Genomic DNA, 14,178 nt, shown 5'->3' with positions numbered 1-14,178 from the left:
GGCCCACTGGTAACGCTACCACAACTTGGCAGGTCAGGGCCGGGGTCCGCTGGCGACCCTACAATAACAAGCGCGGTGCACTAACCCGGGGCAGCCAGTGACCCTGCAGAAACAAGAAACCCCTCCGCCTGCAGCCCTGCGACAACCAGCCCGGCGACCCTACAATAACAAGCCCAGCCCGCCGGGGCCGGCCCGAGGCTTGGCCGGAACGCTGCTGCCGGCTGCGGTTTCCCGGGGGCCCCGCTGGAGCCGCTGCGCGCGGCTGGTCCCTTCCCGTGCGGTCCGGCCCGGCCCGGCCCGACCCGACACGCAGCGTCCTGGGCTGCCGCCCCGCTGGCGTGCGAGGGAGCCGGGAGCGGCCGGCAGGTCAGAGCGGGGGGCCCGTTCCCGGGGGCACGGGCCGGGGGGGCGCCGCCTGGGGTGTCCTGGCCGGGCCGGGGGGGACACTCGGCTGGGGGGGGGGCGCCGCCTGGGGTGTCCTGGCCGGGGGGCCCGGGCCGGGGGGGACACTCGGCTGGGGGGGCGCCGCCTGGGGTGTCCTGGCTGGGGGCGCCGGGCCGGGGGGGGACACTCGGCTGGGGGGGCGCCGCCTGGGGTGTCCTGGCCGGGCCGGGGGGGACACTCGGCTGGGGGGGCGCCGCCTGGGGTGTCCTGGCTGGGGGGGGGCCGGGCCGGGGGGGACACTCGGCTGGGGGGGCGCCGTCTGGGGTGTGCTGGCTGGGGGGGGCCGCTTTCGGGGGGCACTCGGCTGCGGGGTGCCCGGTTTCGGGAGGCACACTGATGGGGGGGCGCTCTCTTCGGGGGCTGCTGGGGGATGACACTCGGCTGGGGGCACACTGGCTGGGGGGCACCCTCTTCAGGGAGTGCTGGGGGGCACACTGGCTGGGGGTACCCGGTTTTGGGGGCCACACCGGCCAGGAGGGATGCCCTACTTGGGGGCTGCTGGCTCAGGGGACTGATTTGGGGGGGTACTCGGTTGAGAGGGGGCACTGGCTGGGGTACCCTGTTCAGGGGGGCATTGGCTGGGAGGCACTTGGCTGTGGGGGTTAAAGGGACACTGGTTTGAGTGGGTGTGGGGGGCATTCGGCTCTGGGGGCCTATTGGCTGGGGACCATGGGGGGTACCCGGCTGTGAGGGTTAAGGAGACACTGCCGTGGATGGGGGAGTAGTAGGCTCTTTAAGGGCTGTGGCTGAGGGCACTCTGGGGAAGGATAGGTAGGTACAGGTGTCAATTAGTTATGGGGGCACTGGGTGGGGGGGTTAAGGGGACACCGGTTTGGGTAAGCAAAGGAGGCATGTAGGTCTTGGAGGGGGCTATTGGCTGGAGAGCATGGGGGTACTGGCTATGGGGTACAGGGAGCAATCAGTTCTGGGGACCTGGGGGTACCAGGCTTGGGGATGTTGAGGGGACACTGTCTTGGGTAAGTACAGGAGGCATTTAGTTCAGGGGGAGGGAGCTATTGGATGGGGAGCATGGGGGTACTTGGCTTTGGAGGCATTGAGGGACCCTGGCTTGGATGGCTGGGGGGGGATACTTGGCTTGCGGGGGGGCACTGGTTGGGAATGTGTGGGGTGTAATGGGTGATATAATGAGATTTGGCTTCCTCCCTTAGATCAGTGGCTCTCAAACTTTTTTACTGGTGACCCTTTTCACATAGCAAGCCTCTGAATGCGACCCGCCCTTATAAATTAAGAACACTTTTTTATATATTTAACACCTTTAGAAATGCTGGAGGCAAAGCGGGATTTGGGGTGGAGGATGGCAGCACATGACCCCCCCATGTAATAACCTCATGGCTCCCAGTTTGAGAACCCCTGCTTTAGATTATCCAGGAGAGGAGCATGAACTAACATGGCTTCCTCCCCGCCTTGTTCATCCGTGCCCAGTCTTGTGTCCAGACAGGTCTGCTAAGGGTGCCCCATGACAGTATTTGCTTTTGCATGTCCTTCCTTTTGTTCAGTTTCCTTATCTCTGATAGTAATGACAGAAGCAGAGTCCACACCCTCCCCTCTGCCTCCCACCCATATGTGCTCCACTTCCCTGTGGCTGGTGACAGTCAGAGATTAGGGTTGATTGATTTGAAGCAGAGTACGCAGATGAGTTTTTATCTAGTTGTGTGATAGGGACAGTTATTTTTTTGACTTCTGTGCTAATGTGGGCACCATGTTTATGTCTCAAATCCAGACCAAAAAAGTCTGGTCTCCACACCAGCAGATGTGTGCGGTATGTCAGAGTTGTTGAATGTGTGGATTTAAAACTACATTGATCTGTAAAAGCAGCAAAGAATCCTGTGGCACCTTATAGACTAACAGACGTTTTGGAGCATGAGCCTTATCCTCCCTGATTGAACTAACCTCATTATCTCTAGCTTAGCTGCATATATATACATGCCCCTGGAAATTTCCACTACATGCATCTGACGAAGTGGGTATTCACCCACGAAAGCTCATGCTCCAAAACGTCTGTTAGTCTATAAGGTGCCACAGGATTCTTTGCTGCTTTTACAGATCCAGACTAACACGACTACCCCTCTGATACATTGATCTGGTGTCTGGAATTTATTATTCTCAGTGCTGGACTGTGGCCAAGAAATTATTATAGCATGACGAGGCAGTGACAGTTTGAAGGTGTAATATTTTGCAAACCACTAGAGCTAACCACCTACTTGTTTAGATTTAAATGTACTAAAATAAGAGTAATAACAGAGCCCTGAGAGGCCAGGGGTTTTTATCAGTTTAGAAAAACAATCCAAAATCCATTACCAAACCAAAACCACAGCACACCTCCCTATCCCTCCTATGAAGTGCCAGTCAGCAAACAGAGGTAAGAAATCAAAATCTCCCCTCCTACTCCCTATTTCAGGGGTTCCCAAACTTCACTGCACTGCGACCCCCCCCCTTCTGACAATGAAGTTACTACATGACCCCAGGGGTGTCAGTCAGAGCCCTGCCCCCCCGGGGTTGGGGGGGGGAAAGAGGGCCACAGCTCAAGCCACACTGCCTCAGGTCGGGGGAGAGGAGGCTGCAGCCTAAGCCCCACTGCTCGGGTGCGGGTGGAGCTTGGGCTTCAGTTGTTCCAGCAAGTCTAATGCTGGCCCTGGCAACCCCATTAAAATCAGGTCACGGCCCACTTTGAGGTCCTGACTCACAGTTTGAGAACTGCTGCCCTATACAACCTACCCCTATCACCTCTCTCCTTTCCTTTTTCCTGCTTCAGCAGATGGGCTGTGTGGCACGTATGGCCCATCAACACCACATTTGGGTTATTTTGAACTAAGGAGGGGTGTGAATTTCAAAGATAAAAGTCCTTTATGGAGAGTGCCCTACCCACAGCTCTCTTAAATACCAAAAAAGCTCTCGCTGAGGTGCCTTTGCTGATTTCAGATGTGGTGTTCTTTTCGGGGGGTAAAGGGGAGACTCTGATAGGACAGTCTCAGACCATTTAGGGCTTTGTAGGTAATACCAACACACTGAACTCCACAGATCTCAGAGTGCTGGGGTAATTTTAACAAACAAGGCCTGCTTTAGCCTTAAAAAGTTTAACCAGCATAACTATGGTAGTTAAGGGATGTGATTTTTTTTTTTTTAACTGACATTGTTATGCTGGTAAAAGCCTGAGGCCATGTCTACATCTAAAATTTTGCAGCGCTGGTTGTTACAGCTGTATTAGTACAGCTGTATAGGGCCAGCGCTGCAGAGTGGCCACACTTACAGCAACCAGCGCTGCAAAGTGGTGTTAGATGTGGCCACACTGCAGCGCTGTTGGGCGGCTTCAAGGGGTTTTGGGGAAGGCGAGAGCAAACCGGGGAAGGAGACCAGCTTCGCCGCGGTTTGCTCTCGCGTTCCGCGAACCACCCTGCAAACCGCAGGGAAGGAGACCTGCTTGTTCGGGGGAACGCGAGAGCAAACCGCGGCGAAGCTGGTCTCCTTCCCCGGTTTGCTCTCGCGTTCCGCGAACCACCCTGCAAACCGCAGGGAAGGAGACCTGCTTGCTCGGGGGTTCGGCGAACGCGAGAGCAAACCGGGGAAGGAGACCAGCGTCGCCGCGGTTTGCTCTCGCGTTCCCCGAACAAGCAGGTCTCCTTCCCTGCGGTTTGCAGGGTGGTTCTCGGAACGCGAGAGCAAACCGCGGCGAAGCTGGTCTCCTTCCCCGGTTTGCTCTCGCGTTCCCCGAACCCCCGAGCAAGCAGGTCTCCTTCCCTGCGGTTTGCAGGGTGGTTCGCGGAACGCGAGAGCAAACCGCGGCGAAGCTGGTCTCCTTCCCCGGTTTGCTCTCGCCTTCCCGGAACCACCCAGCAAACCTCAGGGAAGGAGACCTGCTTGCTCGGGGTTCAGGGAACGCGAGAGCAAGCCGGGGAAGGAGACCAGCTTGATTACCAGAGGCTTCCTCAGGTATGCTGGGATACCTGCTTATTCCACGGAGGTCAAGAAAAGCGCTGGTAAGTGACTATACTTGATTACCAGCGCTGGATCACCAGCGCTGGATCCTCTACACCCGAGACAAAACGGGAGTACAGCCAGCGCTGCAAACAGGGAGTTGCAGCGCTGGTGGTGCCCTGCAGATGTGTACACCTCCTAAGTTGCAGCGCTGTAACTCCCTCACCAGCGCTGCAACTTTCTGATGTAGACAAGCCCTCAGTGTAGAAGCTGTTACACTGGTATAAGACACTAGTATAAGGCCGGTATGGCTTGTTGCTCTGCAAAGCTGGACCTGGTATAAGCTCTTTCATACCAGCATAACTGAATTTGCAGTATTGTAGCTTGCTGCTTTAACTACACCAGAATAGCTAAAGCAGCAAAACTTTTTAAGATAGACAAGGCCAAAATCATCATGTCCTGCACTAGCTTTTGTCTTCCAAATGGAGTGAAGGTGTAGCCCCGGCTAGAGCACATTGCCGTCCAATCTAGACGTGACATAGGCCCTGATCTGTGCTTAATTTTTGGCAGCATAGCTATGTCAGACAAAGGTCTGACTTTATGCCAATGTAGCTATGCTGGCCAAAGCCCTAAAGGAGAAGCAAAAAGTATTCTGGTAAGAATACTTCAAGAAACAGTCAAAAGAAAAAAAGTCCTGTTCAATGACATCATGTAATGGCAGGCAGCTAAAAAGTGAAAAGTTTTGGAAGAGTTTATATACCAATGCTAGAAGTCTTAATAATAAGATGATCGAACTAGAATGCCTTGTATTAAATGAGGATATTGATATAATAGACATCACAGATACTTGGTGGAATGGGGACCAAACTGTACTATAAAATCTCAGATAGTGATTTCATGCATGAATAATAAGAATATAGCCGTAGGGATATATTACAGACCACCTGACCAGGATGATGATAGTAACTGTGAAATGATCAGGGAGCTTAGAGAGGCTATTAAAATAAAAAATGCAATAATAATGGGGGATTTCAACTATCCCCATATTGCCTGAGTACATGTCACCTCAGGAACGGATGCACCTTAAATAACTGCTTCTTGGAGCAGCTAGTTCTGGAACCCACAAGAGGAGAGGCAATTCTTGATTTAGTACTAAGTGGAGCACAGGATCAGGTCCAAGAGGTGAATATAGCTGGACCACATGGTAATGGCTGCCATACAAGAAGAGATTAATAAGACTGCAACTTTTTAGCTTGGAAAAGAGATGACTAAAGGGGGGATGTGATAGAGGTCTATAAAATCATGACTGGTGTGGAGAAAGTGAATAAGGAAGTGTTGTTTACTCCTCATAACACAAGAACTAGGGTTCACCCAATGAAATTAATAGGCAGCAGATTTAAAACAAACAAAAGGAAGTATTTTTTTCATACAACGCACAGTCAACCTGCGGAACTTCTTGTCAGAGGATGTTGTGAAGGCCAAGACTATAACAGGGTTCAAAAAGAACTAGATAAATTCATGGAGGATAGGTCCATCAATGGCTATTAGCCAGAATGGGCAGGGATGATGATCCTAGCCTCTGTTTGCCAGAAGCTGGGAATGGGCAACAGGGGATGGATCACGTGATTCCCTGTTCTGTTCATTCCCTCTGGGGCACCTGGCATTGGTCACTGTTGGCAGACAGCATACTGGGCTAGATGGACGTTTGGTCTGACCCAATATGACCGCTCTTATGTAAAAAAGTCCTTTTGCTGTTATCAGTTCCCTGAGTGAAATAAACTGTATATGTTATACTAGCAAAAGGATTTTTTTTCTGAATAAACTGTTTCGATTAAAGTGGGTTTGCTGGTACACCTACACCAGCAAACCTTTTATGTGTAGACAAGGCCAAATGCCCTGATTATGGTTTGAAGATCCACATCTGAGAGACAAGATGGGTCAGGAGGTTGCAGATGCAAAAAGCAGTCTGGATCACTGCTGCTGTTTGGTCATGTAAAAATCATGGGGAATCTAAATAGTCATCAAAGCTCCCAACCAAGAGAGTCAAGAGAACCCCCACAAACTCCTCTGGTTGCTTCTGCTGTACAACCAATACATCAGTTAATATGCTGATGTAATCCGTATACACATTCTGTCACAGATAATGAAGGTGGAAGAAACATTCACTCTAGAATAATGTCTGTTCCACCTTCATCCTACCCCAGCAGTGCTCAGTGTTTCTAGTAATTTGCCCAGTCTAGCTTTTAATGTCCTTGGTGACAGGACTTGTCTGTAGCTCTCACTACATGTTCTCTCTGTCAGGGTCAATCTCCCTAATGGGTGGCTGGTCGAGTGCAAACCTAGTAGTAGTCGTCTGCGTATGAGTCAGCAGAGGAGACATTGCAGTATACTGGAATAATCTTGTAAGCAGGGCAGCACATGACTGCTGGCATCTATCTGACTGTGCTAACGCCTCCAAGGTTTAGAGAGATGGCACAGAAGAAAGAAAGCCGACTGTGTTATGCAGGGAAGCCTTGAGGTTCTGACATTCAATTCCTTTGGTACCTGTCTCAGTGAAGTCATGGTGACTTCAGACCAGGGCTGGAGGACAGTTTCAGAGTGGCATTAACTGAAGGTATTCTCACTTGAGCCTCTTGCTTTGTACAGGCCTCCTGATGAAGCAGTTCTCTGCCCCTCCCCTGTTCATCAGCAAACAAATTTTTTCTCTTAATGAAACTCTTCTTCCGGTGGAATGCAGTTTGGCCAGTTCCTCATTCCATTGCTGTGTTTCGATGATATATATTCAAATTATAGGGTCTTCTCAGCAGTACTACAACACCTGGCTAACAAAACATTGAAACCCTCATCAAGGAATATACATCTCTCCATTGAGATCAGCCCTCAATTTAGCAACAAGAATCGCCACTCATGGTTACTAAAGATTCCACATGGAGGTGTTAATTCTCATGTCCTGGCCAAATTCCAACTCAGCTAGTTGTGTCCCATAATCTCAGTTGTCTACCTTATTCTTCACTCCCATCCTCAAATGTTTGTGTAGTGTTTCTGTGTACTGTGAAATGCCTACCACTTTTTCACCCCAGAGGTGGCTGTGTTTTCTGTGGTGGGTGACTTGAGTTCTGTAGAATTTGTATCAGTAATGGACTTGGGCATCCTTGAAGGGTATTTTCAGTAATTTAAAGAGGATTCCCTTTTTTCCCCCTTATCTTGCACCGTTCAAGACGCAGGATGCTGTGCTTTCATTGTACAGCGGGGCTGAATAGTCCTGCCATCAGATATTCAACTTCTTATAGATTTCATCAAACTATTCTGCCAGGGGAAAGCTTGTTGAAAAGCAATGCAAGATTGTCACATGCCCTCAATCTGAAGCTGAACATGCTGCTAGCCCAGCGGACAAGATTGCTTGTCCTGCGGGGCTTGCTGTATTGCGATATGTCTACACTGCGAAATTAGGTCAATTTTGTAGAAGTTGATTTTTAGAAATCGATTTTATACAGTCGATTGCGTATGTCCACACTAAGCGCATGAAGTCGGCGGAGTGTGTCCTCACTACCATGCCTAGCATTGACTTACGGAGCAGTGCACTGTGGGTAACTATCCCACAGTTCCCACAGTCTCTGCCACCCATTGGAATTCTGGGTTAAGCTCCCAATGCCTGATAGGACAAAAAATGTTGTGGGTGGTTTTGGGTACAGCACTGTGCATCAGAGAGGCTTGGAAAATCAGTTTCATGACTGGCCAGGTTTCCGTGTGACAATTCTGTGTGTTTCTCCTTGATGCAAACCCACCCCCTTTGTTGTTTTTAATTCCCTGTAAGCCAACCGCCCCCCCCCCCCCCCCTTTGAAGTATAGTAACTATTATTTTGAAACCATGTGTTTTCTTTCTTAATTAAAAAAAATTAGATAACGGACAATGTAGCCCAGGTGGGGTGGGGGAGGAGGGAAGGACAAGGCCACATTGCTTATTGTAGCCACACTAAAATCAAATTGTTTGAATGACAGCCTTCTGTTGCTTGGCCATCCTCTGCAGTGGAGTGGCTGAGTGCCCGGAGGGCACCCCCCATCAATGTGGGAGGACTGCATGAGCTCGGAAAACATGTCATCGCGAGTATTTCTTTTGGGGTGTGTTTTTTTTCACCTTCTAATCTGCAATAACCTCAGGGACAGAGATGATAAGGGGAGCGTAGCAACATTCTACACTCTACAATTCTGGGGGAACTGTATGGTCACCTGTGCTACTGAGTTTGCCACGCTGACCAAACAGGAAATGAAATTCAAAAGTTCCCAGAGCTTTTCCTGTGTACTTGGTTAGTGCATCAGAATTCAAAGTGCTCCCCAAAGCGGTCACAATGGAGCACTCTGGGATAGCTCTTGGAGGCCAATACTGTCAATTTGCATCCTCACTACCCCAAATTCAACCCGGCAAAGTCGATTTTAGCGCTACTCCCATCGCAGGGGAGGAGTACAGAAGTCATTTTTAAAAGCCCTTTAGGTCAACAGAACAGAGTTGGTTCTGTGGATGCGTTCATTTTTAAATCCACCTGACGCAGCTAAATTCGACCTAACCGCATAGTGTAGACCAGGCCGTAGAGTGGTTTCTAACCTCCCTCCTAATGAGCCAGTTCTCTTGCCTAATGTGGAGCAAATGATGCAGTGAGGGTTTTTTAAACCAGAAATTTGCTTGTAAAACAGAAGAGTATTAAAACTTTGCAAAAGGCTTTTCCTTTTCATCATACCAGAACTGATCCAAGAAGAATTTAAAATGAAGCTTTGAAAGGAAAGCCCCTATCCACCATGAGTGTAATTAATTGTAGAACATTGAAGCATTCCAAGAATAACAAGAGAGAGTGTGTGCTAAGCTGTGATACAGACGTTGGATCCAGTCAGCATTAACTGAGGAATCATGGTGTTATTTTAGTCCTAAATAAATGCTGTAAGATTAGTAACTGCCTCATAGTGACTCTTAGTGCAAGATCTTCCCAGTTCTTAAGAACGCTAATGCAGAGCTTGGAGATTCACCATAAACCTGCTAGCCAGAGGTACAGATGAAAGTTTGGGGAGGAGAGACCCAGCAGGACCCTGCTGCAAACCTTGCTGTTGGAGAGAGGGAGGCTGCCAGGACTTCTGTGGGTGCTGCTGTCTCTAAATCCCAGTAGGGGAACATCATCAGCCTCTGGCCAGTGTCTCACCATCTGACATTCCCACCTCATTCTAGCTGCTGGATGAAAGGCGTTTCTTCCCTAGCTGCTGAGCGGGGGCAGATCTTCATTACGGAAACTAAACTGCTGTAACACTGCCCAAGGCTAGCTGTGAGGTGAAGTTAACAAAATGCTTTTCTCAACCCTACAGATGGGTGTCCTTCAGGATCAGAGATTACACAGCATCCACTGGTCCTGATCCATGACAGGGTCTCCTATGCGCTACGATGATATTAATAATAATTTGTTCACGTTTGGATGGCTTTCTTTGCAGCCAGAAGAGCAAGAACCTTTTTTTCAATGGAAGCTTAAATTCTGCCAAAATTAGTTGCTAAAAGCTCTCACTCCCTGGGGAAGCTTCTCACCCACTACAGGCAAGTGGAGTTCTGATGCCTGGAATATTGCAAAATTTGCTTTGTCAAATAGCTGCATCCATGTTTGTGTCTGCGGGAATTGTGCTTGCTCTCTGAGTGTCCAGTTCAGCTCTTCTGAAGGTGACTGGAAAGGCTCCCTCTGATTTCCAGTGAGAGTTGGATCTGGTGCTTGGCACTGGTGCAGCTAGTGCATACCTGGATCGTTGTCTGAGGCCATACCTACGCTTCCACGTAGGTCGACAAAACTTATATAGACATGGCCTTAGGCTACGTCTGCACTTCAGTTAAAACCCCGCAGCTGTCCCATGCCAGCTGACTCAGACTAAGGAGCTGTTTAATTACAGTGTAGCCATTTGGGCTCAGGCAGCCTGAGCTCTAGGACCCTCCCAGCTTGCAGGGTCCTAGCGCTGAGGCTCCAGCCCAATCTAGAATATTTACACCACAATTAAACGTGCCCTTAGCCCGAGCATGAGTCAGCTGGCCCAGGCCAGCCGCAGGTTTTTAATTGTAGTGTAGGCATACCCTAAAGCAGGTTTTTCCCTAAGCGATGTGGATGTGTGGCCATTTCCCCTGCTGACCCACCCCATCACCCGGGGTGCTACTCTCCACCGAGCTCCCTTAGCCAAAGTGGAAGAGAGGAGAAGGATGTGCACCGGAAGAGAGGAGCCAGGTGGGCACGGGGATGAGTGTAAGTGAGGAGGAAACACGAAAGGGAGAGTGAGTGGTGAAGAGGCGCTGACAGACGTGGGAGATGGCTAGATAGGTTTAGCCCTGAACGCAGGCAGTCCCTCATTCCATATGCAGAAATAAATAAAATAGCATTGCCCATTGGAGGAACTACAGTTCTTTGACTTGTGGTAGCCTTTACATCGGGCAGCACCACGCTGGCAGTATCACAGCAAGGAGCGCATGTGCACTCATACACGCACTGGTTTAAATACAGTGAATGGAAATCTGAGTCATTCTGAGATCACTCTTAGGCAGGCTGCGGTGTTAAGCAGAGCACATTCTGTTCAGAAACTGAGTGGGTTAATAACACCTATGGTTAGATACAACCTGAGGTTTGTGAGCTTAAAGCAGCACCAGCCAATTCAGTGGACTTTTAATGTTGTATTCAGTAGGGACTATTGTATCAGCTGCTGGGGTTGATGGAGATGAAGAAAATGACAGGCCAGAGAATGGGATGATTAAACGCAGTGTCAGATTGTTCTGCCCAAAGCCATAAAAGAAAGTATGATGTCAGTTCTCCAATCATGTTAATGAATATTCAAGTTATTTGAAAAACTGACCCAGGTCGCTTTGTTTTTCATGAACTGGGCACTGGTTGCTGAACCAGTGAAGTGAGTATCTGATATGAAGGGCATACGTAGCTGGCAATGTGCACCGCCTGTGGTTCACAGTGACTGTAGGTGGGATATTGTGTTTATAGCATCCTGAAGTGCCCTAATCACTTCAAGTTAAGTGCATGCAGAATCAGGGCTTGGGCTTTAAACTCTTCGAGGCTGGGGCTGTCTTGGTACATCTTCTGTAGCACCCTACTGCACTTGTGGGTGCTATAAAATAATATCCACTCCAATAATGGGACGCTCTCCAAAAATCACTCCTAAGCATTGTCAGATGAATGTTAAAATGGAATGAACGCTAGAGTAGAGATATTAGCTTATCTGATCCATCTTCCTCTTGGCACAGGACTGATCCTTACAGCACACTACCAAGTGCCTCATCCAGTCCCAGGTGCCAGGGCTTCCATCGCTTCCTAGGGACTGTCCCACAATCTAATAATCTCAGCATTATGAATTTCACCCCTGACATTCTGCTTAGATTTCCCCTCAGTTTGATTCCATTGCTCTTTGCCCCCTTGCACTGCTCAAAATGATTTCTGTCCCTGCTTGGTATTTACTCTCCCTCCTGTACTTGCAGGCGGCTTTGTTCCCTGTTAGTCATCATTTTATTCCTCCAGTCCCCTGAGATCTCAGGTTCTCTTCTCTGAATTCCCTTTCTGAGATCGATCTGTCTAGAGCTGAACATAGTGGTCCAGATACAATCCTGAGGGAGCGTTTAGTCTCTCTGTTGAGCTACATGCTGTTACGCGTTCAGTCCAAGACTAGAGCTGGGCAGAACATTTCTGATGCAGACTTTGTCTAAAAGATTTTTGGTTCTGGAAGGACGGAGACTGACACTAAGACTGTGTCACGCTGTAATCGGATGGTTTGGGCACTGACGCGGGGTGTGAGAAACCTGATTCAGAGCAGGAGTTTTTTCATCCCAGAGCACTCTCAGTCAGGCAGACCCAGGACACGAACCTGCGTGTCCCACTTCCACACCAGTGGCCTAACTGCCTGGCTGGCACATTGTCACTCTCACGCTTTCCCCAAAATGGTGAGAAGGTTTATAGTTTTGTTCCAGCATGGAATGAAAAAACCATCTCTATGTTGCCACAAACCAGAATCGTTGCCCTCCAGTCAGCCCTACCCAAAACCACATTGGCCATTTTTGCTGACATAACATTGCGTGAGGCCATGTTGAATCTAAATTGGGAATGTTATAAAGTACAGCACTAGTCTGCATGTCCTAAGTAGTCTTTTGTCTTTGCTTGACTCATTACTCTGGAACTTTCCCAAACAGCGTCATCTGTGCTCCTGATGAAGTCCCCACCAATAGTTGTCCCTTTAAAAGCCCCCCCTTTCAAAAAGCTCTTGTAGGATCTGGCTGATGGAGCTTCATCCAACGCCACTTTATGTTAAGTCATCCAGTAGGTGTCTCTGAGCAGTGATACTTTGCAGCAATTGATAATATATAATCACATGTTTCATGGAGGGACGGGGTAGCGTTCAAGTCATGGTGTAGCCTGCTCTCTTCCTGCAGTAGGTTCATCATCAATCCAGACACTCCCTACAAAGAGTTCCAGGAACTCACTGTGTGTGAGGGAGGGAGAGTCCTAAATCCACAGAGCATTTATTACTAGGGTTTCTAGACTTGAGTGTGAACCATATTTCCCGGATATGCCAGTCTTCTCTGACGAGAGGCGATACAGAAATGCAGATGACCATGCTGGGGTCTGCATATAGCTGATTTAGTAAAGGAAAAACTTTAACTCAGTCTTTAGCCACAAATTTGCAAATCCAGCGTCTGCTTTTAAATCTTGTGGCAGTTGGAGCTGAGATTTTCCAGTGTTACCCGTTCATGTAAACGCCCTAGTTCCACTTCACCAGCAAGCAATGTGGGGCTTCCGTGCATTCCTGGCTTATGGGAAGTTAACAGCTGACAGCTCGCTGCAAACAGCTTAGTCATGATTTAGTTCAGGGGCAAAGTTCTCCGCCCCCCCAAAGGAAATCCAGCTTTACCCATCAGATGTCTTGTTGTGTGGGGGTTCTTTTTGTGCATCCAGTTTATCATTGAAATGAGTGCTGGGAAATTGTACACAGTTACCCTTCAGACATGTGCACTGGGCATATTTTAATCTTTGGCCTGCCACTCAGATACTAAAATAGCATAACTAGCTTCATGGTAATGATATCATCACTCCTGCCTGAGGGAGTTTCTCTCCAGCCAGCTGAGTTTTACCCTCTCATCATTCCTATGACTAGGAGCTGCTCTGCAGAGAGAAATTATTCAGTGTTCCCATCAAGCACGGTTTGTCAAGAAGTTTTGGCACCTGATGCCACGTGCAGCTGGCTAGGCCTCCTGTTCAGGTGCTTTTGGGATGATCGTTTATACACAGGGCCTCTTGTTGGCTGGTTTCTTAGCCCTTCTGGAGTGAAATACCTTTATTTCTTGTTCTTTATTTCATTCTTATAGTCTGCTGGAAAGACCTTGCCAAGCACCTCTCCTGTGATGGAGCCACCAAGCTCGTCCAGGCTGAATTCCCGAAGAGAAGGAAAAGATGGGTCAGGACCCAATGGGGCAACAGAGCTGGATGGAATCCCTCCGAAAATGTCCCGTCACTCGTTTGTAAGTAAGCAGGGCTTTTGATCAGAAACATTTCACTTTTGGAAACCAGCTGATGATACTGATGTTGCAACATTGATTAGGGCAAAGTAAAATGTCCTCTGTGCCCAGGGAAAGAGGCGGAGTAGTGCAGCCCAGCTCGTGCTGTTTGCTTCTTGCAAAGTTGGTTTGAAATTTTCCCTTGCTCATGCTAATGTACATACTTACAACACAGGCATAAAAGAAAATTGAGTCCAAAGCCAGCTGAGGTAAGCTTCTTTGTGGTAATTATGGTGGTTTACTCT

At 49.0% G+C, this 14,178-nt stretch overlaps 1 protein-coding gene across 5 annotated transcripts in view; it reads left to right on the top strand.

The window, feature by feature from the left end:
- The first annotated feature begins 286 nt into the window (after positions 1-286).
- PCYT1A (phosphate cytidylyltransferase 1A, choline) overlaps positions 287-14,178 on the top strand; it is a 33,092-nt gene continuing 19,200 nt past the window's right edge. The window contains exons 1-2 of one of the 5 annotated variants that reach the window (XM_050964819.1): positions 287-366; positions 13,745-13,897. In XM_050964819.1, the coding sequence (XP_050820776.1) occupies positions 13,781-13,897 (117 nt within the window). In that variant the 5' untranslated portion in view covers positions 287-366; positions 13,745-13,780. Of the gene's footprint in view, positions 367-8,427; positions 8,497-9,926; positions 9,947-13,744; positions 13,898-14,178 lie in introns of those variants that run through there. The other 4 variants (XM_050964818.1, XM_050964823.1, XM_050964822.1 and 1 more) reach the window with 4 other exon arrangements.

The sequence above is a fragment of the Gopherus flavomarginatus genome, chromosome 8, assembly GCF_025201925.1.
Source record: "Gopherus flavomarginatus isolate rGopFla2 chromosome 8, rGopFla2.mat.asm, whole genome shotgun sequence".
Classification (NCBI taxonomy): Eukaryota; Metazoa; Chordata; order Testudines; family Testudinidae; genus Gopherus; species Gopherus flavomarginatus.
This window is presented reverse-complemented; position numbering and strand designations above follow the sequence as displayed.